This window comes from Lissotriton vulgaris, chromosome 4_1 (genome assembly GCF_964263255.1).
Source record: "Lissotriton vulgaris chromosome 4_1, aLisVul1.2, whole genome shotgun sequence".
In the NCBI taxonomy this organism is placed as follows: domain Eukaryota; kingdom Metazoa; phylum Chordata; class Amphibia; order Caudata; family Salamandridae; genus Lissotriton; species Lissotriton vulgaris.
This window is the reverse complement of record NC_141691.1, coordinates 372,701,590-372,727,369: the sequence shown is the minus strand read 5'-3', so window position 1 is coordinate 372,727,369 and position 25,780 is coordinate 372,701,590. Positions and strand designations below refer to the sequence as shown.

Here is a 25,780-nt window from a genome sequence, read left to right as displayed (position 1 = left end):
AAAGAATTGGCTTGGTAGTTTAGTCTGCCCTGTTCCCATGATGCACTGGGCCAGGGACAGACTGATTTGCATATAGCCAGGTTCTGAGCTGGGATGGGGCAGTGAGATAAATAACGGTGATGGATCAAGCCCTGATCTTTGGACTGGGTAAGAGTGGTCTGCTCAATTCAGACACTCTGTTCATCACCACCCCCTTTTGTAAATCGATTTTATTTTAAGCCAGCATTTAAGGTGTATTCAGAGCATGGGGAAAAATTCAAAGCCAAATCCACGCAACGCCACTCACTCACCCACGCAACGCCACTCACCCACGCAACGCCACTCACCCACGCAACGCCACTCACCCACGCAACGCCACTCACCCACGCAACGCCACTCACCCACGCAACGCCACTCACCCACGCAACGCCACTCACCCACGCAACGCCACTCACCCACGCAACGCCACTCACCCACGCAACCCCACTCACCCACGCAACCCCACTCACCCACGCAACCCCACTCACCCACGCAACCCCACTCACCCACGCAACCCCACTCACCCACGCAACCCCACTCACCCACGCAACCCCACTCACCCACGCAACCCCACTCACCCACGCAACCCCACTCACCCACGCAACCCCACTCATCCACGCAACCCCACTCATCCACGCAACCCCACTCATCCACGCAACGCCACTCATCCACGCAACGCCACTCATCCACGCAAGCCGCCACTCACCCACGCAAGCCGCCACTCACCCACGCAAGCCGCCACTCACCCACGCAAGCCGCCACTCACCCACGCAAGCCGCCACTCACCCACGCAAGCCGCCACTCACCCACACTGTGCAGTGCACAATAGGTCTCAACACCTCACCATCACTAACACTCAACACCTCACCCTCACTAACTCTCAATACCACAATCACCCTTCCCCTCACTCACCCTCAATACCTCGCCCACACTAACACTAAAACACTCAATCGCCCTCACTCTTACTCTCACTCACACTCTACACCTCAGCCTCACGCTCAATAACGCACCCTCAACACCTCACCCTAACACCCTCAACACATCACCCCCTCAACATCACTCGCCATCACCCTTAAACACTCACCCTCAACACCTCACACCCTCACCCTCAAATCCTCACCCTCAACACCTCAACTTCACTCACTCTCAACACCTCACCCTCACTCACTCACCCTCAACACCTCACCCTCACTCACTCACACTCAATCACCCTCAACACCTCACCCTCAACACCTCACCCTCAACACCTCACCCTCAACACCTCACCCTCAACACCTCACCCTCAACACCTCACCCTCAACGCCTCACCCTCAACACCTCATCCACCCTCACCCTCAGTTACCCTAAACATCAATCACCCTCAACTCCTCACTCACCCTCAGCACCTCACTCACCCTCAACACCTGACTCACCATCACTCACACTCAGTCACCCTCACTCACCCTCACTCACCCTCACTCACCCTCAACCCCTCACTCACTCACTCATCCTCACTCATCCTCAACACCTCACCCTCACCCTCATCCACCCTCAACACCTCACCCTAACTCACAATAACACTCTCTCACCCTCACCCTTACTCACTCTCACTCAAACTCACCCTCAACACCTCACTCACCCTCAACACCTCACTCACACTCAACTTCTCACTCACCCCCACCCTCACTCACCCTCAACACCTCACCCTCACACAGTGCAATAGGTCTCGCAGGATTTTTAGTTAAAGCTTTTACATTTGCTTTTTGCTTTTTTGATTTGTAAATCTTTTGCATTGCCTACAAAAAAATAAAATGCTAAAGATTTACAACAAAAAATATATAAACAATTCTAAAAGCACTAACTCTAATGCTGCGAGACCTATTGCATTTCTAATGCTTGTTTAATTTGTGTTGGGTTTGAAAATCCAATATCATTGGTGCAATATCAACTGTTGCATGGGTAAACACTTATAAATTCCCAAAGGCGAGACCTACTGGCTATGCCAATGCTTGTTATGCACGAGGTGTAGTCAGGTTTATTTAACCCTAGAGAGTGTCACAGGTGCTACAAGAAACTCAGTCCCATGTCAGTGCAGCTGAGTCATTCATGGTAGGAGAGGGTGTTAAAAAATGCTGTCCATCTGAAGCTGGTACCACTGAAGGAGGTTGAGTTTGGTACTACAGATTTAAATACTTCAAAGCAGAAGGGGCCCGCCCCTTTAGATTGATGTAAGTATTGCAGCTGACCTTGAGCAATAAGGACCAGGAGGAGAGTGACCAAACTGTTATAAGTCGAAAAGAAGGGGTGAAAGGAGGGCTTCTATGAACCTAGTGTGTGTGAATGAAGGACTCATCTGCAATAGGATCACCAGGTCATTTTGACCTGAGGGTGAATGTGTCTGTGCGCTAAGTTGACCCCTGTAGATTCTGATACCATGAATAGTTAGGTAGGTGGGAAATGGTAGGTTGAAGCGTGGGTGTGAAGTGCCAGGTTTAAGGTGCACAGGACACTGCCCATTTCAGCTGTGCTCCATAAATCCCTAGTGGCTCCCCCACTAAATGCACCCAAAGGCCCACACCCCGGGCATGCCCTAGCACTCTGACACCTCTGGTCCTTGAGCAGTCTGGTACTCTAAACAATAGAGGTAACCCTCTCTCTGGGAGCCAGGCTGCAGGCGAACAAGAACCATAGTGAACATGGTCAAACCATGGCAGTCAGTCGTGCAATCAATATGATCGGTGGAAGAGAGGAAAGAAAACAGAATACAAGGGCCCTCTAATAAAACATTTTTTGCCAAAGAAGCAGGATAGCTCATAAGGTTAAGCATTGCGTCTGAGACGTGCTAATGTTTGGGTCAAAACATAACTAAACAATACACTGCCATGGGATTACCTCTTTCCAAAATGCGAAATATCGATGAATAAAACTAAAACAAACCTTATGAACTATTGAAAAACTGAGGAGACGGGATACTTAAAAACATCCCAGTGAATGATAGAAGGCACGGTTACAAGGTAACACGCGGCAGACTGGAAACAGAATCAGGCAAGTAAGCCCCAGCGCGAAGAGTTATTACGAGAATCAAGAGGCAAACTAACAATCAACTTCAAAGAAGTGTGCCCCAGCACAAAAAGGAAAATAACAGACCCTAGCCCCATAATTTCAAAAGGATTGAGCAAAGATACAGGCAGACGTGTCACCGTAAATAAGTGAAAGATAAAAGTGACGGGTAAACACGCAAGTCAAGCCAGTGCGCCTAAGCTTGGGGGCGTTAATGAACTGTAGCCGTTAAGATTTCACACGGCACACATAACCAAAAGTGTCATTGTAGCAAAAGAAGATTAATTCATTACCTACCTTGAAATCCCCAATCGTGAATCTCGATCATATTTTATAACAAGCCCTCCGCACCCGCGAGTGGCGAGGAGCGGCAGAAAAATAACCAAGACAAAACTTCACTTACAACTGCCACCTGTCAGTGGCTTGGCATGACGCGACAGCCGACAACTACGACAAAGCGCTGCAGTTCCTGGGATCAAATGATGAAGAAATGGCGTATGACAATAATCCCTACATCAAGGCCCTCCATGACGGCTGCGCTGTAAGTATTAACGCAGACACTTTTTATTTTCTCCAGCTTGTCACGTCAGTTGAGAGGCACCATGGTACTAAGATCTGAAGGTTTATCTAAGTGGATATAGAAAACTCATTTTGCCACTTAGACAGGTTTTAAAAACCCTACCCTTCACATTTCAGAAATCCATAAAAAGCACCGTTTTAAAATATCAGCTAAGGAAATCGCTACTAGTGGCCCTTACAAACACTGAGTTGACTTTGTACTGCTGAGTCAGTAATGTATTCCTTGTGTAACCAAAGCAGAAAATGTTTTGAAGACCAATTTAGACAGACAGGAATAAAAGTCGGGAACAAAGCTGCGAATGTGTTGGCATTTAACAATGGTGGTTCTAAAAGTACACATAAAAGATGTTTTAAGAGAGTCTGTTCTGTGATTAGCATTTGCGGCAATACGGAGATGACGCGTCAGGCGATGGGAACAGATTAGAAACAAGGCAAGAGGCTGCACTTCAAGAAAAATAAAACACACACTCGGAGGGGCCGAACCTTGAGTGAGGATTGCTGCTAGCAGGCTGAGGCAGACGTCAAAGCGAAAGTGATCACGATGACGCTAAGCACACAAGGGATGCGTGCGCAGCTGTGCGCGTGCTTCTGCGCTTTCTGGCAAGCTGGTGGCCGGGAAGTACCAGTTTTCTAAGTAGTTACTTAATGTCTGCCAGAGCAGCGCATGCGCGCTGGCTCAGGCGAGACCTAAAAAAATCGAGTATGGAACCGGATTATTTTGCACTATATTGCACATTGAAACATATATTGCCTATTAGGACATCCAGTCGCGCTAGACTGGGACAAAGTCAAACTTTCAGACCAACTGCGATGGAGCCCTGCGCGGATACCTCTTGTGGTAGTTTTAAAGCTTTTACCATCTAACTCAAACGTTTCAGGAGCTTTTCTTTCCGGGACCCATAAAAGCTCATAGCCAGTCTGGATTCGGTAAGGGTTCGCCCGTTTGCCGTCCTGACCAAACAAGTGGAAGTCTGACCTCCAGAGCTTTCCAGCGTGACCAACCAGAGACCAAGCTGGCTCTTGGTTGAAAGTGAATGTGGAAAATGTTGGTTCTGTTGGGTACAGAATTGATTCGAAGTTAAATGAATAACAATACTCAGACCTTTCAGTAATCCATGAAAAGCGAAGGGAAGAAAAGGCAAATACCAGAATCAAAGAAACAAGAACAAAAACACACCAAAATTAAATCAATCAAGGTCTGTATTTAAGGATAAATCCATATGTTCTTTACATTTTGGGGTGTCGAAATGACATTAACAGGCTGACATGGTTCATGAACATTTGTTCCAACGGCGCAAGTGATATGGTAAATAAAGTGCGAAGCAAAGTGCTGAATGTGAGCAAGATACATACAGTGCTGTACACAATGATGAAACTGGTCATTCAAAAGACATCCATCCCTTGGTACACAAAGCTTTGCGCTGCTTGGAGTTTTAAGTTTCCATTTCACGAGGGGCGAGGAAAGTAGGGTCTGGATTATCACGAGCACGTCGACGTTTCGACCCAATGGGGTGCGTGATTTACTGATAGGCACGGTGGGTCTTCCTCAGGACAAGGTGATAAAAGGGACAGTCAGGATTTATGCAAGAATGGTTTTCCAGGAATGGTCCACCATGGGTTGAACTCACAATGACTATGGAAGGCGTCCTAGATGGTGATGAATCTCATCAATAGGGCAGCGTCATTCTGAAACTCTTGTTCACCCAGGCTCTGAGGGGCACTGGGTCACCCCATTATACTTGACATGGTTGAAGGTGGGCGGCTTGACTCTCTGTTGGTCCCGGTCACCTCTCCTACGTTCAGACTTAAAAACCGTTATGGAGCTTTTTCGTCAGTTATACCTCGCTGCTCTTCACCAGGCCGGCTTTTGTGAGGGTTTGCTAGCTTGGGTTTCATTTAACTCCTGATTAAACTCTGGTAGTCGGTTTTCCGAGCTTTTCAGTGGGACGTAACTGGACCCCATGCAGGCTCGTGGTTGAGGGTCGCCGGCTTGGCTGGCCAGGTCGAGTCTGTCCACTTATGGAGCTTTTTACCGAAGTTGCTCGGAACTTCCTTCTGCAGTTCCTTTGAGGGGCCTAAAGCGTCCAAAACTTACTTCAAGGGTCTGTAAGCTCAAAGATGGTCCTTGAAAGTTTGGGACTTCAATTTCCATGATCCACTTGGAAAAACCCTTACAAACCCACTGGTAGTTCTCCAGGCTGGGGATTGTTAGTGCTGATGGTCCAGGTGAGCTCTGTTAACCTGTAGCTTGCAGTGAGTCCACTCTTAAGTCCTTTTGAAGTAAGGTAGGTCCACAGATCTGTAGTTCTAGACTGTGCAGCAGTCAAAGCGCAAGGTCTGGTTGGTGAAAACCAAACATCTCAGCATTGACCCTTCTTGTTTCAAGCAGCCAGTCTGAGAGGCTCTGTCCTTCTCAAATACTTATTCCAAGTTCTCTGGGTCAAGCATGAGGGCACTCCTGTTGATTGAGGTGGACAGCAACACCACAGAGTATGACTCTTTCCTTCAAAGTGTGGCACAATAGTCTCCTATAGAGCACAGTTTCTCCATCGGCAGTGACGGTATTGTTAATGGTGCAAAAGTGAACGCATCGCAGTTTGCCTGGTAAGGGCAACATTTAAAGAATGTAGACCTAAGCTAGCCAAAATGCTGAACCTGGAAGTCCTCCCATAGTCCTCAGCACAGCCCCTGTGCTGATGCCTAAAGACCCATCCCTTAAAAAGTATTACCCAGCCTGCTGGGACCCTAAGCCAACAGCAGACTTGGTTTACAGAAGAGGAAACCAAGCAGCGGTATGCCCAACCCCCAAAAATATTAACACACATATAGTGTGTGCATGCATGTCACACACTATATGGAGCTGTTCAATAATAACCTTCAATCCCCAAGACAAGTAGATTCTTTCCCCATTCAAAGCCTAACCGGAATGATTCACTGGTGGGAACAGGGTGACGTTCCCTACCCCACTACCTGGGTGCTGTGGGGAGAAGGAGCATAAGCAAGTAACACTGGAGCAGGGTACATGAGCAAGTGCTACTGTAGGAGGAGTTTGTAAAGGCGCTGCAGAACTAAGTAAACATGCAGGTACCTTAATCGAAGAGGATGGGAAAAAGGTGCAGGGTGTTGCTGATTGGCAAGGTATGGCTTTGTGGAGGCAGCAGTAATGGCTGTCGAAAGGTGACTGCGCTTTTAAACATTATCATTGACCGTTTTTCTTCTACTCTTTCCTCCTTGTGCTGGTTCCTAGGCACAACATTCTCAGTGGTGGGAGAGGGAGGACTGGAAACAAGTCTCTTGCTCAGCCATTTCAGCTGCCTTCATTCAGGTGCTTTCTATATGCAATCTTTGAATGGTTTTTCGGTTTCAGGTGTGCGTCCAGATTTCTTTGTTGAAAATTGGAATAAATTAACTGTGTAGCTATATACCATAGATGACCCAGCTTTCCCTAGTAGATACCACCCAAGAAGGGCAGTCCCCTCCTAATTTTGGGCACAGCGACTCTCACAGTGGTCGTGCTATTGAAGATTGACTTGGATCCATCAGGTTTGTGCCTCTAAACTAAGTTAACTCGGATGAATACGATTTCATATATTTTGTTTCTGAATGGCTCATATGCTGTGTATTAGATGCAACAAGACTGATGTGAGGCCACCATATGTTCAAATATATTTGATCAAGACCACCCCTCTTCAGTATTGTCCAAAGGGATGTCCTTCTTTGGACCCCTTCTTCAATCTTAAGCGAAGTAAGGTTAATATTACTCAGTGGTTCTAGTTAGTTATCATGGCTTACTATCACATTCAGTATGCGAAGTCAAAGATTGCACTCTTATCAGGATTTTCTAAGCCAAGTGCATAGTCTGCATTTACAAGGTGGGTCAAGCTACAGAAAAGTTGAGCTTTAGTTAAATTGCTCAGCAAAGCACCCACTACATTGAGTATCCGGCACGCTCAGCTGCTTGTAAGTCCAGAGAGATCTCACAGGGACCTGCTTCCCTTTCAGTGCTTGAACCCAGTTGAGGCCTCGTATTTCCTTGCTTGGCCTCTTGGGTGGATTAGAGAGAGATTCCTCATCCGACAGGTCCAGCCCCTCAACTTGCTTTACACCCAGGCGTCACAGAAGAATACCACTTCAATTTGATTGCATAGGCACCCTTTAGTTCTCACTAGATCTTGCCCTAATCCAGGAGGCATACACAATTCCCAATATTCTATCACTTGGCAAGATCAGCACCCACCCTTATTTAAGCACAGTGATCATTCCCTCCAGAATTTTGATGAAGCAGTGCTATTTTTCAGATTGTTAATACCACTTTCTGAGCTGAGTAAATGTTTTGAGACCTGCTTACAGGAAGATGTATAGTATGTCGTCTGAGGGTCTATGCTTTACTGGGGTTACAATACTTATTGATTTCCTTAATCACCGGCTTGCATGTTAGGGGTACCCAATGGGGAGCAGGGCTCGACCAATCCACTCGACCGCTCGCATTTGCGAGGTAAATTTTATGAGGTTGAGCTATTTTTAGGTCCTACTCGCCCTTTCTGGCGAGTAGGAAAGCATACTAACTTTGTCTTTGTAAAAGGAGCAAATGTGACAAGATAACAAGATTGAAAGGCCTTTTTATTGCTCACAAAGCAAATGAGCAATAAAGAGGCCTTTAAATCTTGTCACATTTGCTCTGCTTTCAGAGACGGGGGTTAAGTAGGTTACTGTTAGGTCACAGAGTTTTTTAAAGTACTAGACCTGCAGGACTAGTACCATTTTTCAGATTTGTCGAGCCCTGTGGAGGAATTCTGAGGATGAAAAGGCCATGGTACCTGACTGAAACAGGGGCTGCGTCACAATTGCAGTTAGAAGTGAGCAATGCTTAATGTAACTGAATAGCAGTTGAAGGGGACAAAGCGACTATCTGGATCTTCAGAAGGGTGATTCTGACCAGACTTGAGCCAACGTTGGGGTAAGAGAGTAGGTTGAAGATAGAGGGAGGGGATTTGCTCTAGTGATGGATCAAGGGGCTGTTGAATGGAGTTTTGCATGATCCATAGGAGGAATGGAAAACCTCTACAATGGTCTACGTCGCCCAGCTCCAAAGAAGAAAACCCTCGACAGTCTCCTGTAATGGATCATCTATGGAATCATGTTGTAAAAATAGATTCCACTGCCTGCCTGCCCTAAGCGCACTGTCTGCACCAATGTCAATCATTGTTGCTTGTGGGCACTGATTCACTGCACATTTACTGTCTCATTTAAATTCCCCAATCTTATTGTTTCCAACTCCCCTGCCCCTGTATTTCTCTCTCCTCCTCTCCTCTCCTCTCTCTCCTCTCACTTCTCTCTCTTCTCTCTCTTCTCTCTCTTCTCTCTCTTCTCTCTCTTCTCTCTCTTCTCTCATTTCTCTCTCTTCTCTCTCTTCTCTCTCTTCTCTCTCTCTCTTCTCTCTCTCTCTTCTCTCTCTCTCTTCTCTCTCTCTCTTCTCTCTCTCTCTTCTCTCTCTCTCTTCTCTCTCTCTCTTCTCTCTCTCTTCTCTCTCTCTTCTCTCTCTCTTCTCTTCTCTCTTCTCTTCTCTCTCTCTTCTCTCTCTCTTCTCTCTCTCTCTCTTCTCTCTCTCTCTTCTCTCTCTCTCTTCTCTCTCTCAACAGGGGCAGAGCAATCCAAAGATTGCAGGCTAATGTAGGGACTTTACCAGAAGCATTGTACTTATGGTAACTGATCTGCTTATATGGTTTTCAGTTGTGCCGCTTAGTGTCTGTGTGAAAAATTATACGAAAAATGTAACTGCAGCTGTGAATTTGCGAAATACTGGTTAATTTAAATCATGTGAGGGAAGAGAAGCTACAACAAAGCACCAGAGAGTTCTTCAAATGATCAAACTTTTGAATATTTGTTCCCACTTGTAACTGGTTTACTGATAAATTGAGAATTGATTTCAGTGTTTTCCTCTTTTTAGCAAAGATTATACCATGGAGAAATGAGTTACTATGAGTCTGAAAATGTAGAGCATACTTCGGAGCCGTATTACCTGCCCATCACTGAAAATGCTGATATTCGTGTTGATGACAATGTTGCAATCCTTGATGTTCCAGTTCCCAGTTTTTCAAGCAGTGACCCAGCTGCAATTGTACACGACTTTGATAAGGTAAGTAAATCAAAAGTTTGCTCGACTGAATTACTCAAGGCTGGTTGATTGGACAGCAATACATTACTACATAAAGGAGCCTTGATGGCAACCAGTTTCCACTTATCAAAAAGCCTTCTACAGATAAACATGGAAAAGCAAGTCAGTGATATCAAATGTACTGGGTTAAAATTAGATCAGCCTATTTGTTGATATATTATTGCTGTAAATAGTTAATGTTGCCATTCTCCATCGTAGGATCCACTTGACATCTCCACTGATGATCTAGATTTTGAAACACTTCTTAAAACGTAACATTTTTTTTTAATAACAATTTCATATAGAAATCATACCAACACGTTGTCTTTTTATTTGATTAATTGAGACTACAAAATTAAATTGAGGCATTATAGAATACATTGAATTTATAAGCACCAAACATTTTTGAAGAATTGAGTTGTTGAAAACTGGAAGACATGTTTTCCTCTTCTCAAGACTCCATAGATCAAAACTTTGCTGAAAAAATCCTGCCTGCATTCTGATAAGATGCTTGCCTTTTAGTGTTAATAAACTTGCAAGCGGCTGACATGATTCATTTTTTTGAAACTTTTATTGGTTCTTGTACAAGTACATACACAGCATCAAAAGGCACATTTTACTTAAAGACAAAATAAGCAACCTGTGGCTATTCTTTACATTAACACAGTCATCTAAGATGCCGAACTTTACAGTACAGTGAAAACGTCATACACTTAATTGAGTAATATCATGCCAAGGCTCAACATTTTCAGAGGACTCCTCCTGTTCAATGGAACGCAGGGTTTGAGGCATGTGGGCTGCTGAATTCATATCTGTGCATAGATCGCCGCCTAGTGTTGGGTACAGATGATCACACATTGTTGTCCTGGAAGAGTCTTCGAAGTATCACCAGATAGGTGGCTCCTCCCCTGGACTACAGTGCGCATGGGCATCGACTCCATCCTCAGATTGTTTTTTTCCGCCATTGGGTTCGGATGTATATTGGTTCACTCTAGTCGGAATCAATATAAAACTTTCTTAAGGCCAAAGGCCTTTAGCTTTTCGTCGGTATAGTCTTACATTCGGTGCCCGATTCTTCCAGCTCAGTTTTGAGCCGGATTCCAGAGAGCCGCGTGCTTTCGTCGCTGAAGGCCCAGTCGACGCCAGAGACCTTATCGACGGACCATCATGGAACGGAGTCCGTTCAAGAGATGTCCCGTGTGCAACTCAAAATATCCCCACATCGACGTCCACCCGGTGTGCAACAAGTGTCTCTCGCCGGATCATGATGAAGCCAGCTGCATGGCTTGTTCCCGTTTTCGATCCAAGAAGACTCTTTTGCATTGTCGCGCTGCGCGCCAGGAGGCCCAGCAGACTGCACCGGCGCTGGTGAACATATTTGATGCCGGGGATGAAGGAGCTGACCGGGAAGTTCGTGAGAAGCTGTCGAATCCCGCGTCGGAGGTCGACTACAACTACGACGAGGATGTTGAAATGCTCGACGTGGAAGAAATCATCGACGAGGTAGGAGACAACGACGGGGCCTTTGGGGCCATGGAAGATAGCTCGAGCGAAGAGCTAACTCAAACTGACATTGGGGCCGAAATGCTTCAAAAGGCTCAGGTCGAGGGATCGCCACTATGCCTTACCCAAGATCTTACAGTGGGTTCTACTGCCCCGCCTTCGGGCTCAGCTACGGACATTGCTATTGAACCACTCCCTGCGAAATCGAAACCGAAAGTGAAGACACCGGTCTCGACGCAAGTGAAAGCACTGGTGCCCCCATCGAAACCAAAAGTGCAGATTGCTTTGGTCGGCTCAAAGCCCTCGGACCTGTTGGCACCGACAAAGCAAAAGGGAGTTATCGACCCGAAGAAACAGCTCAAGGGCGTCGAGACTAAGTCTGGCACGCCGAAGACTAAGGTCAAGGCAGTCGAGCCGAACAAATCGGCGCCGAAGACGGTCGACACCAACAAAGTGCTCAGTGATCCAAAGATTGTCGAGCCTCCGCGTCGATAAGAGCGGACCGACCCACGAGTCCACGTCTAGTGGTGCCTCGAAGGATTCCTTCGAGTCGACGCAGCCGTCCGCCGCTTTCTCCAAGCAAGTGACGGACTCCCTACAGCGCATCAAGGACAAGGCCTCAAGTGTTGAGCCAAAACCTCCACCTTCGAAGCCTGTCGATAAACCTCAGAAACATCTACCTCATGGCAGAACACCTCCCAGGCAAGGACAATCAGATGGCGGACCTGCTCAGCAGGTACAGCCACCAAATGCGTGAGTGGGAGATACATCCATCAGTACTCCACCCGTACTTCCAAAGGTGGGGTCATCCAGAGATAGACCTTTTCGCCACAAAGGAGAACGCAAAATGCCGAAGCTTTGCCGCCAGGTTTCCACACCCACACCCACAGTCGCAAGGCAATGCGATATGGATGAACTGGTCAGGCAAATTTGCGTACGCTTTTCCCCCAGCACCTCGAATACCGCTGGTGGCACGCAAGCTGAAGCAGCACTCGATGGCTCTCATCCTGGTTGCTCCAACGTGGGCTCGCCAACCATGGTACACCACGTTTCTGGAACTGTCCGTGGTACCGCATCAAAGGCTGCGCCTCACACCCAGGCTTTTGACGCAGAGCCATGGCGACATTCAGCATCCAGATCCGCAACAGCTCAACCTGGCGATCTGGCTCCTGAGGTCTTAGAGTTTGGCTACCTCAACTTACCTCCTGACTGCATGGACATCATCCGGGAGGCAAGGAAGCCCACCACCAGAGCATGCTATGCGGCGAATTGGAAGCGGTTTGTCATTTATTGTGCAGACCACAACATTAACCCGCTGGATGCATCTATTCAAAACATCATTTGTTATCTCTTACATCTGTACAAATGTAATCTGGCCTATGCTTCCATTCGTATACATTTATCCGCAATGGCTGCTTATCTCCAAAACAGACAGCACCTCTCACTTTTCAGGGTGCCTGCCATTAAAGCCTTTCTGGAGGGACTCAAACGAGTCGTTCCTCCGCGGACGCCACCTGCTCCCGAGTGGAACCTCCATGTGGTTCTCACCAGGCTGATGGGTCCCCCTTTTGAACCACTGCATTCCTGCGAGATTCAGTTCTTGACATGGAAAGTGGCTTTCCTTATAGCGATTACCTCGCTACGACGAGTTAGTGAACTCCAGGCACTAACTATCCAAGAGCCATTTATTCAAATTCATTCTAACAGGGTAGTGCTTCGCACTAACCCTAAATTCCTTCCTAAGGTAGTGTCTCAGTTCCATATCAACCAGACTATGGAACTACCTGTGTTCTTCCAAAATCCAGAGTCACTGGCGGAGAGAATGCACCACACACTTGACGTCAAAAGGGCCCTAATGTATTACATTGATAGGACCAAGGATTTTAGGAAGACTAAACAACTCTTCGTTGCCTTTGCGCCACAACAAAAAAGGTAACACCATTTCCAAGGCTGGTATAGCCAGGTGGATCGTTAAATGCATTCAGATCTGCTATCAGAAAGCCAAGCGCACTCTCACCATTCCACCACGGGCCCACTCCACTCGAAAGTTGGGGGCCTCCATGGCTTTCCTTGGAAATATTCCATTTATTCAGATTCATTCTAACAGGGTGGTGCTTCGCACTAACCCTAAATTCCTTCCTAAGGTAGTGTCTCAGTTCCATATCAACCAGACTATAGAACTACCTGTGTTCTTCCAAAATCCAGAGTCACTTGCGGAGAGAATGCTCCACACACTTGACGTCAAGAGGGCCCTAATGTACTACATTGATAGGACCAAAGATTTTCGGAAGACTAACCAACTATTTGTTGCCTTTGCGCCACAACACAAAGGTAACCCCATTTCCAAGGCTGGTATAGCCAGGTGGATCGTTAAATGCATTCAGATCTGCTATTAGAAAGCAAAGCGCACTCTCACCATTCCACCACAGGCCCACTACACCCGAAAGTTGGGGGCCTCCATGGCTTTCCTTGGAAATATTCCTTTGAAAGACATATGTAGAGCAGCCACATGGTCTACCACACACACATTTACAAAATATTACTGTGTTGATGTGCACTCCAAACAGCAGGCAGCTGTAGGGCAGGCTGTTCTAAAAACACTTTTCCAAACTGCCACCTATCTCGTGATACTTCGAAGACTCTTCCAGGACAACAATGTGCGATCATCCGGACCTAACACTAGGCGGCGATCTATGCACAGATATGAAGGTCAGCAGCCCTACATGCCAAGAACAGATGCATACTGGTAAGTATCATATTCGTATTGTAACAAGGGCTCCCAGATGCCATTAAGCCCAGAAAAAGCAGGAAGCTCCTTCATACAATGCCAAATTTTCCCTGCAGTATATCAGATCTTTTAGCCACTGCACAACGGACGGCCCAGCTGTGCACTCCCATGTCATCGCCACCTGCCTTTTGGCTAGTAGTAGAGCTATTCTCACAAATGTACCTGTGCTATCTTTCAGAACGGTACCAGGCCCAGCAGGCTCACCTGCGGGGAGCATTGCAGTTCAGTATTGACCATGCCATACAGTTTGCGGATCACATCAGCCCAGAACACCGCCACCCGTCCGCATCCCCAGGCCAGATGCCAGAAGTCGGCGTCCAATGTACTGCATCGCTTGTATGCATCGGTCTCTCTAAGCCCATATTTTAGTAGTTTGTGCGGAGTGTAATCTGCCTTGTGGATATATTTAAAGTGAATTATTCGTAGGTTGCCATTTGACTTGACTACACTGGGTAGCTGACATCAATGTTCCCAGTCATGTTGCGTGATTTTTGGGTCTAGAAGCGCATTCCATTTTTCTAGGCTCCTTTTGTGTGGCAGGACTTTCTCATCCCTTGCAGTTTGGTAAAGTTTGGTAATTAGTTTGTCTCGTTGGACTAACGAGTATGGTGTGAAGGTTCTGCAGCGTTGAGGGTTCCGTCTGGAATGTATAGTAGTGCACCTGCATCGCCTTTTTTATTCAATAAAAAATGAAATTGAACAGCGGTGTCTTATTTTGCACATAGCTGAGACCATCGTCCATCAAGAAAGTGCAGTGGGAGTATAAATTCAGCATTCTGACAATCCCAGCTAGTTCCAGAGTGCTCACATTGCCTGCTTAGTGTCTCACTGACACGCCCATATGAAAGGCAATGGGTATAACGGAGGGGAGTAGAGTGGTAGTTTCCCTGCCATACGGCCTAGCGCCTGCCAGGCTGCCACTGTTTTGTCAATCATGTTGTTTTTGGCGTACTCCTGCGAGTGTGTGTTAGTATGGAACTTAGAGGGATGGGGTGTGCGTCAACATCCTCCACTGCGATATGCGGGCTAAAATCAAGGGGACTGTACCAGTACTGTGCATACTGTGCGTGCACGTATTAATAATACAGGTATATGTCGGGCATAGTGAACCCCTCCCCCCCCTTCTTGTAGTCTAGTGTAAGTGTCTCCCAGCTCAAACGGGCAGTTTGCCTGCCCAAATCAACCTGATGAGCAGAAATTGCACTGTTTTAAAAAACTGTTTGGATAGTGGTGTCTGTATATTACTAAATAGATATAAAAATGTGGGCAGCACAACCGTCTTAATAAGGGCTATACGATCGACCAGCGATAATGGAAGTTTCACCCACCTGTCCACCTCCTTTTCCAGCACTGCACAGGCAGCGCAGTAGTTTGCATGAATAACTTTTTCGGGATCACCGTGGACCTACACCCCTAGGTATTTTATGAGCGCCGTTGACCACATAAGCGGGAATTCGAAATCATGAGGGAGGGTGGTCTCTGTCAGTAGAACCACCATAGGTTTGGTCCAATTAATGTTTAGACCAGAGAACAATCCAAACTGAATATATTCTCGTAGGACTGGTGCCATGAATATGTGTGGCTGCCTGACAAAAAGCATCATATCATCCGAATAAAGTGATCTGCCTACTGGGCGGTGAGCAAAGCGTAGGGCCACAGCTCCATGGCGCTGCCTAACAATGCAGGCCAGCGGCTCCAGTGTCAGTGCAAAAAGAAGAGGTGAAAGGGGACACCCCTGTCTGGTCCCTCTAGTGATTAGTATGGGGTCTGAGGTGTTACCCTCTACCCGGATCCACGCTGTGGTGTCAGTATAAAGTAGACACACCCAGTTTATAAAGCTGGGAGGAAACCCCTTTCTTTGCAATATATAGAATAAATAACCCCACTCAATTGAGTATGTGAAACATTGCAAAGAGCGTACACAGGTTGTGTGATGTGGACCTAGCGGGGATAAACCCAGACTGATCGGGAAGGACCAGGTTCTGCATTAGAGGCTGGAGTCTGGTGGGCAGAATTTTTGCTAGTATTTTTGCGTCGGTTGATAAACGACAATGGCCGTTAGGAATCGCAAAGGGATGGCAGCTTATCTTTTTTCAGTAAAGTTATTATCAATGCCTCCTAAGGGGTTGGCGGCAATTTTCCTTTCTCATAAGCTTCAGCGTACAGTTGTAATAAGTGAGGGGTTACCTCCTCTGCATATTGTTTATAAAACTCGCAAGTGAAGCAGTCAGGACCCTGGGCTTTCTTACTTGGGAGAGCTTTGATCGCCACACGGATGTCTTCCGCTTGATCGCTTGACTCAAGAACTCCCTCTGACCGTCGGAGAGCCATGCAATGGCGATGTCCGATAAGTACTTGTCTAGCTCCTTGGTGTCGGGCTCACCCTGTGAAGTATATATTTCCGCATAAGTACTCCTGAACTGTGTAACAATGTCACAAGTTGTATAATGGTCGTCGCCAGCCGTGTCAGTGATCTTGGTGATGATGTGATGGTCTACACATGCTTTAATCTTATTGGCCTGATGGTGCCCGGCCCGACCACCCTACACGTAGGCACGAACCACCTGTCGTCTTAGATACCTGATCGCCACTGCTGGCAGTTAGTTATATTCTAATATGGAGTCTTTCATTTTTGCCAATGTTTGTGCACAGGGTGAATTATAGTCCAGCTCATGTCATGTCAAGGTGAGTTCCTTCTTTTACAGCTGTCCCCGTAGGTCTTTTAATATGCCTGCTGATGTGCTAATGCAAGTGCCCCGAATAGTGGCTTTGAAAGCCCCCCAGAGGGTTGCAGCACTGTCAACTGAGCCTTTGCTCTGTTCAAAGTATTGCACTATGGCCTCATGGATTGTTATGACACAGAGGGGGTCTAGCAGCGCCTCGAAGCGCCACGTAAATTGCTGGTGGACAGTTTGCGGAATGTGAGTTTGACAGGGTTATGATCTGACAGTGTTTGTGGCAGTCCCCCAACTGTGGATACCCAGGTCTCTGCTTCCTCACTCAGCATCCAATAGTCCAGTCACCACTAGCTTCTGTGTGCAGTGGAAATGTCTGTGCCCTCCAGTTTCTCAGCGTTTTGCAGGTGCCATACATCTAGCAAGCCCAGCTCTCCCATCCCCTTGTTGATGACCCGAGCCGCCCTGGGTGAATTCCCCTGTGTACCGCTCAACTTGTCTCTACTAGGATTCAAGTGTGTGCTGAGGTCAACCACCTCCCATAGTATTACCGCTTTAGGCCATTCCCACAGAGTGGGGATGATGCGCTCAAACAGGCCAGGATCATCCGTGTTTGGGCCATAAACATTTACAATGGTCAGCATTGTGCCAGCTAATTTCCCATGGACTGGCATATCGTGCAATGTCATCAAGACTGGTTTTAATCATTTTGAAGGGGAGATTATTTTTTAATGAGCTTAATCACCCCCCGGGCATACGACGAGTAGGAGTTTGCCAGTCTGTAACCGGCCCACTGTGCTCCAGCGTGTGCCTCGGTATGTTTTGTCAGATGCGTTTCTTGAATGAGTGCGATGCTTACTACATGATGGTCCAAGTACGCTATAATATCGGTCGTATCTTTTTAGGTGAGTTAAGCCCCTGTACATTCCATGTTAAACAAGTAATTAGTTCGCGATATGTTGACGTGTTATACAGCATGTATAGTTTGACTACAGTGCAAGGTTCTCTCCCCGCATACATTTCGATATCTGAGTCACAATTGGCCACATAAACCAAACCCCCACCCTCCTAGCACTACCCTCATCCCCTTTAGCGATCCCAACTTGCCAAAACCATCCAAACCTCCCAGATCAAATCCCAGGTGCAGCACCAGTGGTATAAACAGCTATGGGGAGCACCCATGGGGGAGCACAGGAGCACAGATACCCTCCCAATGCAAAGGGATGCGGGCGAGTAAGAACAATAGCATTTCCCACCGCAACACCATGTTACCACATGACTGTACAAGTAATATCATGATACAGTGAGTAATCTGACTTCAAACAATTATGTAATTCTTATCTGGATAGTTAGGGTCCATGTTGACAGTCCGCTCCCCAAATGCCTGCGACCCTTCAGTGCAGACTACTATGTTCAGACCATCTAATGTAAAAAAAAAACGCAAACTCACAACTGTGAGACTCTCGCTCGCCTAAATGTTCTATTCAGCTACCGTTGCTGAGGAGGCACCTCGTCCGCCGTGCTGGAGGAGTCCTGGCTTCGTCGCTTGAAGATCTTAGTGTAGTTCATCTCCGACTTGGAGTGGGAAAGATTTTTGGTTGGCTGTTAACGTCAATACGCAATCGCGCCGGGTAGAGCATTGCATAGGATATGTTTTCAGCTACAGGGAGCTTTTTGACAGCTTGATATTCATTCTTTTCCTCCTGTACGGCTGTGGTAAAGTTTGAGTAGAAGGTGAGAGTGTTACCTTCGTGGGTGATGGTTGCTTTTTCTCTGGCCATATGGAGGATGGCGTCCCGATCCCTGTAATTTAATAAACCTGCTATTCTAGGACGCAGGGGGGCACCTGGGGGGAACGAACAGCTAAGGAGCAGTGTGCTCATTCCACAATCAAAACCGATGACCGGTGTTCCGCTCCAAAGATTGCTTGAAGGAGTTTTTCCACATCGGTCTCCAGGCGAACAGTGTTAGTGGACTCCGGCAGGCCCTTGATTCGTACATTGTTGCGCCTGGATCTGGCCTCTAGGTCTTTGTTTTTGGTTTGTATGACAGCAAGCACTCTTTCCATGGATAGTGTCTTGGAATACATTTGTTGCAAGCCATCTTCTGCATCTGATAAGCGTGTTTCCGCTTTCCCCAAGCGCAGCCCATGTTTATTCAGCTTTGAGGACATAAGGTCCATTCGTAAGTTTATATTGTCAATTTTACCATCGATGGACTATAAACTGGTTTGCATCGCAATAAGCAGACCCTCCAGCTTATCGCGATTTCGCGATTTGCAAAAAAATCGCGAAATCGCGCGATCTCCGCAAATGCCGCGATATTTGGCATAAAGCCCGCGAAATTTGCCGTTTCCCGTTTCCGCACCCATTTTCCATTTGATTTGCGGCTTAGAGAAGGAGCCAGGGAGTCGAGGACGCGCGAGGGAGAAGACCAGCACCACACCAGCACCACACCAGCAAGAGGGGGAGAGAGCACGAAGCGGCCGAAGTCTCTTCCTCAGAGACTTCGCACCCGTCTGCCTGGACACGTAAGTGCACCACCCTGCAGTGTCTGCTCTTGAGGGCACGCCTTTTCGTCACGGCGGCAACCTGTCCTGCCCTTCTGTGTGCGCATTTTAAAGAGCCCCGCACAGAAGCACTGAGCTTCTGAGGACATTCACAGATTTAATAACCTTCTATCCAAGCTTTTTAACACGTGGAAGAAATGGAAACGGTTACCTTTTAGCTCTCACTTTGCTACTAAAGTTGTAGTCTGCCTCTGGATTGAACATGCCCAGTTTATGTTTGGATTGAAACACATCTTGTAATATCTTGAAGATCACTCTTATTATTTCTTGTATAGTGCATTCAACTATAGAGTATGATGTGTCTGTATTTCGGAGCTACATATCTGGCTATGTTAAAAAAACTAATAAAATAAAATATTTTTTATAAAACACAATACTGAAGGTTTATTGATGCTGCTCCGGTCTCTCTTTTTCAATGAGCATTGTCCTATGTACTTGTGAAAAATCCCCTATTTTTCATGAAGATGGAATGTAGATTTAGGGCATTCTTACGTTTGGGGCATTTATTGTTACGTTTTCAATCGTGGCATAACTAGACCAAACGAAAGTTGGGCTGTCGTCGCAGATCATTAAGCAGACCCCCCCAGGATATAACGGCATGGATTGGCAAATTTAGCGGCATGAGGTAGTAAAAACTGTGAGCAACCAAAAGTACATTAGGTAGTAAAGGTAATAGTGACAATCGTGAGCAAACAAAATACTTGAGTAAAAATTGTGAGCAACCAAAAATGCATGAGGTAGTCAAAAGTGCACAAGAGGAGATGAAAGTGACAAGTGTGCAGTTATAAGAGAAAACAGAGTATAATTTGAGGTATAGTACTGCAATAAGTGCTAGACACTCAGGCACAGGAACAAGCGTTACGTGGGCAAGGTCAAACAGTAAGATATCTGTGTTTGGTTTTGCAAAAACCCCAAAATAAAATGCCGCTAAATGCCGCTAAATTTCCATTTTTGTGCCGCTAAATTTTCATTTTTGTGCCGCTAAATTTGCCAATCCATGCCGCTATATCCTGGGGGGTCTGAATAAGTGTCTTTTCAATGGTCGTTAAATTATCGCTCGGAGTGTCCACTTCCGAGTCAGAGGTTACCTGCCGTTGTGCTCTAGCTGCTTTGTGGCATTCGAACGCGAGACGTGGCTGGTTACGCTCTGTTTTTCCAATTTTTTTCACCATAGAGGCGAACCACTAAGGGAGTCAGACCATCTCTCAAGCAGAAGTGCATCGTCTGTCCAGATTCGGGGACCAGCGCTTATATAATATTGCGTCAGGCTCAGTTATGACGCCGTGTCACAGCGATCTGTCAACGCTCACTGAAATCGATATGTAGCAAGATAATACAAGGCACTGCCGTGCGAAAATACTGCCAGCAATGCGTATGCCAGGAATCCTCGCAGCCAACGGCAGCACACAGCGTATCTCAGCAGCGCCCAAAGGAGGCCTCCGGTATCAGGGGAATGCGTGCAGCCGCACATACGTGATTTCGCAGCTCGGGCCTTACACGACGGATCTTGGAGATACACACCACAGGCTCTCACCAGCCTCTGCAGGAGATGCTCCCATCTTGGTTGCCCTGTTGTGGATTGAAGCGCGGAGAGCTAGTTCCAGAAGCCACTCAGTGCCGTGTGGCAAAATCAGGGAAATGTCAGGGGAAGATTGCAGAGAGTACTGTTACAATCTGCAGGATTTTAATAAGGTGGTTAGAGAAGCGCACAGTATATCAAATTCTCCCCACCTCCAGGTGGAAAGCACTGCAGGTTATAATGCGCCTGCTGTATGCATTGCACTGTCTTCATAGGCTTCTGCTCCAGGCTGCGCAGCAGGATATATCACCAGGCCTCGTGGTAGCAGTGGTGATGGGCCCGAGTGCGGGTGTCTGCAATGCAGGCCGCTCGCTTTGCCGTTTGCTGCACCACAGCACACACCCAGCAGGGAGATCCATCACACGGCTCCAGCACACATCAGCCGCAGTACGGGATGAAACCGCGCACTGGGCCGGTAGACCGGGCAGCACCACTCCCGGCAGGCCCCTCCTGCGTCTCGTCCAGGCCGGAATAAGAGCAGGCCGGCGTTTCCAATATCATCACCTCCTGCACTGGGTCGTTTTCTGCTCGCTCACTGACCCTCCAGACACACACAGGCCACAGACACAGCGGTGCGATCTCCTTCCGACGTCCACTGGTCGCTGTCTGCACAGTTCACTGCTTGCCGCGATCCGACCCTCAGTGTGTGTATCGGACCGCCATGTTATCACAGGCCCACATGCTCGCCGATCCCTTACTTAGCCGTCCGGGCGTGTTACTTAATATTATCGCACCCAAGGTAGCCCGTAGTTTTCCACTGTGTTGTCTCTTATTTTGGCAACTGCTACAGGCAGGAATACGTAGATCGTGGTCAGATTAATTGCTCGGCCAGCGGAGCTGCTCTACAGAGCTGCCATCTTGCCGTGCCCCCTTTTGCGCCCCAGGCTGACCTGATTGACCACCCTCTTGCCAAAATGGGAATCGGGAGCTAGAGTCTGAAATACTACTCTGTCTGTTTCAGGATCAGTTTGTCAAAATGGACTCTTATAGATCACATAATTTACCTCTCAATTGTGGCAGGCCATAAAGCTCTGTCCTCTCCCCCAGTTCTTTTTAAGCCTTTAATAGTAATTCTGCCCCATGCCTTAAAGCAAAGGAATATGAAGCATGGCTAATGCCTAGGTATACTTTAAAATATGACACTCTTCAGATTTCTACTCTAAATCTTTTCCTAAGAACATCTTAGTGAGTGAACTCATTCTCTCTAGAAACGAAATCCTGTCAAATTCAATTCCTCCTCTTGTACTTTAGAGATCCACCACATCAAGTCCAAAAATGGACGATCAAACTCACCAACCTAGTCCTCTCGTCTACCTTGTTTCCTGTTGTCAAATCCTTGGATGCATCATTGGCCATAAGATCAGTATAGGACCACATATCTCCAAATTAACTGAAATTGCTTCACTCTGGCTTCTCCTCCCCAGAAAAAGTAAACCTTGATCCTGACCTAAGCATTATATTCTGGCTTTGTTTCAACTAGATGGCAGAAAATGCAGTACTGTAGTGATATTTTGTGGTTATTGGATGTGATGGAGGTTGTTATTGCAGCGTGAATCTTTCTGGGTTCACTATGCTGTGCATTATTCCGCCATCCAGTGGTTGGGTCCGGAATTGTAGTCCTTTTTTTTTTTTTTTTTTTTTCCCTGTGGCCCAGCTGGGCGTCGACATACCACCATTTGGTATCCTTCGTGGCGTCGACGTGCTTCCTCCGGAAGCTCCCACCTTTGGTCGCCATCTTCAGATTCCTTTTTCCGCCGTTGGGTCTGGATCATTACAGAAGAGCTCCAGAGTTTTTGGAGAGACTCGACAGAAAGAGAAGAAAATCGACTAAATTCAAACTTTTCAAGACACCCGACTACAGGTCAGGTAACTGGGACGCCGAGGGAAAAGGTTTTCTACCAAGACCTTGGCATTAAACGGAGTATGCGCTCGCAGGGGTCTCCCTGAACGATGGAATGGACAAAACACCTTTCAAGTTTTGCACCAATTGTCCCCATAAATACAGGCAAAAGGACCAGCATCCAGTCTGCAACCTCTGCCTGCCGCTCAACCACAACAGCGAGGACTGCAACGCGTGCTCAGCGTTCACACCCAAGACCCTCCGAGTAAGAGCGAGGCAGAGAAGGGTGAACCACACCATGCAGGAGGGGGGCCAACTCTATCGCCCGAGGCTTGGGCCTCTCCAGTGGAGAGAAAGACCACATAGCAGAGGGACCGGAGGACTGCACGGTCGTCGGAGGGACCGGAGGACTGCACGGTCGTCTGATGTCCCAAAGAAGACGTCGAAGGAGGTAAGTCGTCGATTTCGTGCAGACATATGGGGTGAAACTGGAGGAAGAGAAGCCCAAGGCATGTTTACTCCTGGAATCTCTGCTGCCTCAACAAACTAGGAGCCAGTTCCTGTCCATGCTCCCTAGTGCGTAGGACCAGGGAAGTGATACCTTTTAAAGAACCAGCAGTATGCAAAGCGGTAACTCCAAGAACGGAGAAAAAGTAGAAGCATTCCTCAAAGGACCCTGCTTACATCCAGGGGTCAGTTCCTGCCAATTCCATTATCACAGCAACGGCTAGGAAAAGGGCCAATGTATCCACAAATGCCGGACCACCTCCAGACAAGGAGCGTAGAAGGATGGACCTCTTAGGGAGGAAGGTGGAACGCAGTGCGGCAACCAGCAGTGGGAGGAAGTGAGGCAATTCCTGAAGACCAGTACCAACAAAGGGCAGCCCACCATACAACTATGCCACAAGCAAGCAGGACAACTGTTAAAATGAGCAGCTCATGCTCACTCAATAAGGAAGAAAGAATCAACAATTGTGTTTCTAGCCAATACAAGACATTTGCCAAGCTGTAACATGGTCTTCAGTACACATGTTCAATAAGCACTACTGGGTAGATATCCAAATGAATAAAGAAGCACAAATGGGACAGAAGGTCTTACAACACATATTCAGTAACCAGTGCTTATCTTCCACCCAGCCACCACAATAAGGATAAATCGCTACAAAGTCTATGCACAGCATAGTGAATCCAGAAAGATTCACGCTGCAAACGTATAGTTTCTTACCTGTCGGTGTAGTTTTGCAGCTTGAAGATTTTCTGGATTCTTTAGCGAACCCACCCTCCACAGCCAGACAGATGAAACAGGAGGAAAGGGATTAAAACTAAAAAAGACTTTAGACAATAAGAGGAAAAACAAGAATAACGCAAGACAAGGAAAAATAATCTGAAGATGGCAACCAAAGGTGGGAGCTTCTGGAGGAAGCATGTAGACGTAAGAAGGACACCAAATGGTGCTTTGCCGACCTGGGCCACGAAAAAGAATACTACAATTCCGGATCCAACCACTAGTCCGGGGAATAATGCACAGCATCGTGAATCCAGAAAGTCTTCAAGCTGCAAAACTACACCGACCGGTAAGAAACTATACAATACTAACTTGGTGTACTGCATTTAATAGGTACATTTCTGTTACTCCCTCAGTACCCCAATTACAATACTTTACTTTGATTACAGAGCACAGTCCAAAAAAAGCTCTTAGTTGAGCACCCACCTTCCAGGCTGAGTCACCCATGGTGCTAGCACTCGTCTTCATCAGCGCCAATGCTTTCGGTCCCTTTCTTGTCTCAATGTAGCATGACCATGGTTTGTGGTTGAAAGATGTATGTCCAAGAGAGATACTTGGCACTGGGGTGCTGGAGTTTGAGGATTGTCATAGGTATTTGTGAAAGGACTTCTGATCCAGGATCATCAACCTTTTTGACATGGGAGGAAAGTGACAAGACAAGTTGGATGCAGTTCTACAACAATTGTGGTCTGAGAAAATTGAAGGGACGGGGGATGGATTTCTTAGCTTGAAGGGTTATGAAGAGTGCCACAGTGCCCACCCAGAAATAACTGGTTCTCCATTTCCTTAGGATGGGTGGTTTACCACTTCAAATCGTTAATGCTCTTGTAATTTTTTTTAATTCCCTTATTACATCTTAGATGAAAATGTAGCGCGGGTGCAGATTTTGACTATGATCTGAAATTGCAGCACTGTGTCTCTAAAGGCTGCCTTTAAACATTTGTTACGAGTCTGAAGATTGTCTAAATTCACTATATCCTGGCTCATAAAAAATTAGTGTGTCAGATCGTTATAGCCTTATGTTCTGAGTATGAAAGGATGTGAGCCTGAATGGTAAGCACCAACGTTTAAATGAGATCCTGTATTGCAGAGCAACTGGTGAATTTTGAACGTAGCAGTTTTAAGGAAAGTTTTGTAAAGCCGTTTCTAATTTTAATGTTATCTTCGCCATTTCTATTTGTCTTCTCTAACGTCCTCATCTTATGAGCAGGCTGTTAATATTTCAGTATTTTACAGTCCTATTTGGGTGGATTTAGACTTTCTGGCTACTAAACTGGGATAAAACAGAAAAAGCTGTGAAAACTTTTTGCAATTCAAATGCTATTGATAAAATAAGTATATTTCTAATTTGAGAATAGGAAGGTGTCATTTTGAAGTACATAAACACAGAATTTATTATGGTAATTGTTTATCGCAGAATTTTTATCTCGTCTGTTGTCCCTATTCATTTACTTTTCTGCTCGCACTAGCTCCTGACTGCATACTTTGATCTGCAATTGCACAAGTGTTACGTGATTGCACTGAACACTTCCATTGTCATGCCACCAAGAAATCTAGTGGACCTGTTTATCAAACTTGCGGTAAGTATAGAAACATTATTTAATTAAAAATGCAAACTTCCACTAAATACAATGCAAGTTTTTGATGACTGCATCTCTATCACTAACAGTAGCCTTTAATTGTCTTTCTTCATAGAAACCGGGCATTATCTGATGCATTTCCATATGGTCTTGTGACAGTTGGTGCTAACC

At 46.6% G+C, this 25,780-nt stretch overlaps 1 protein-coding gene across 1 annotated transcript in view; it reads left to right on the top strand.

Moving 5' to 3' along the window:
* Window positions 1–25,780, top strand: part of ITM2A (integral membrane protein 2A) — a 107,250-nt gene that overhangs the window by 34,201 nt on the left and 47,269 nt on the right. Inside the window, exons 3-4 of the mRNA XM_086918751.1 lie at window positions 9,584–9,772; window positions 25,499–25,609. Of these exons, the coding sequence (XP_086774877.1) occupies window positions 9,584–9,772; window positions 25,499–25,609 (300 nt within the window). The remainder of the gene's footprint in view (window positions 1–9,583; window positions 9,773–25,498; window positions 25,610–25,780) is intronic.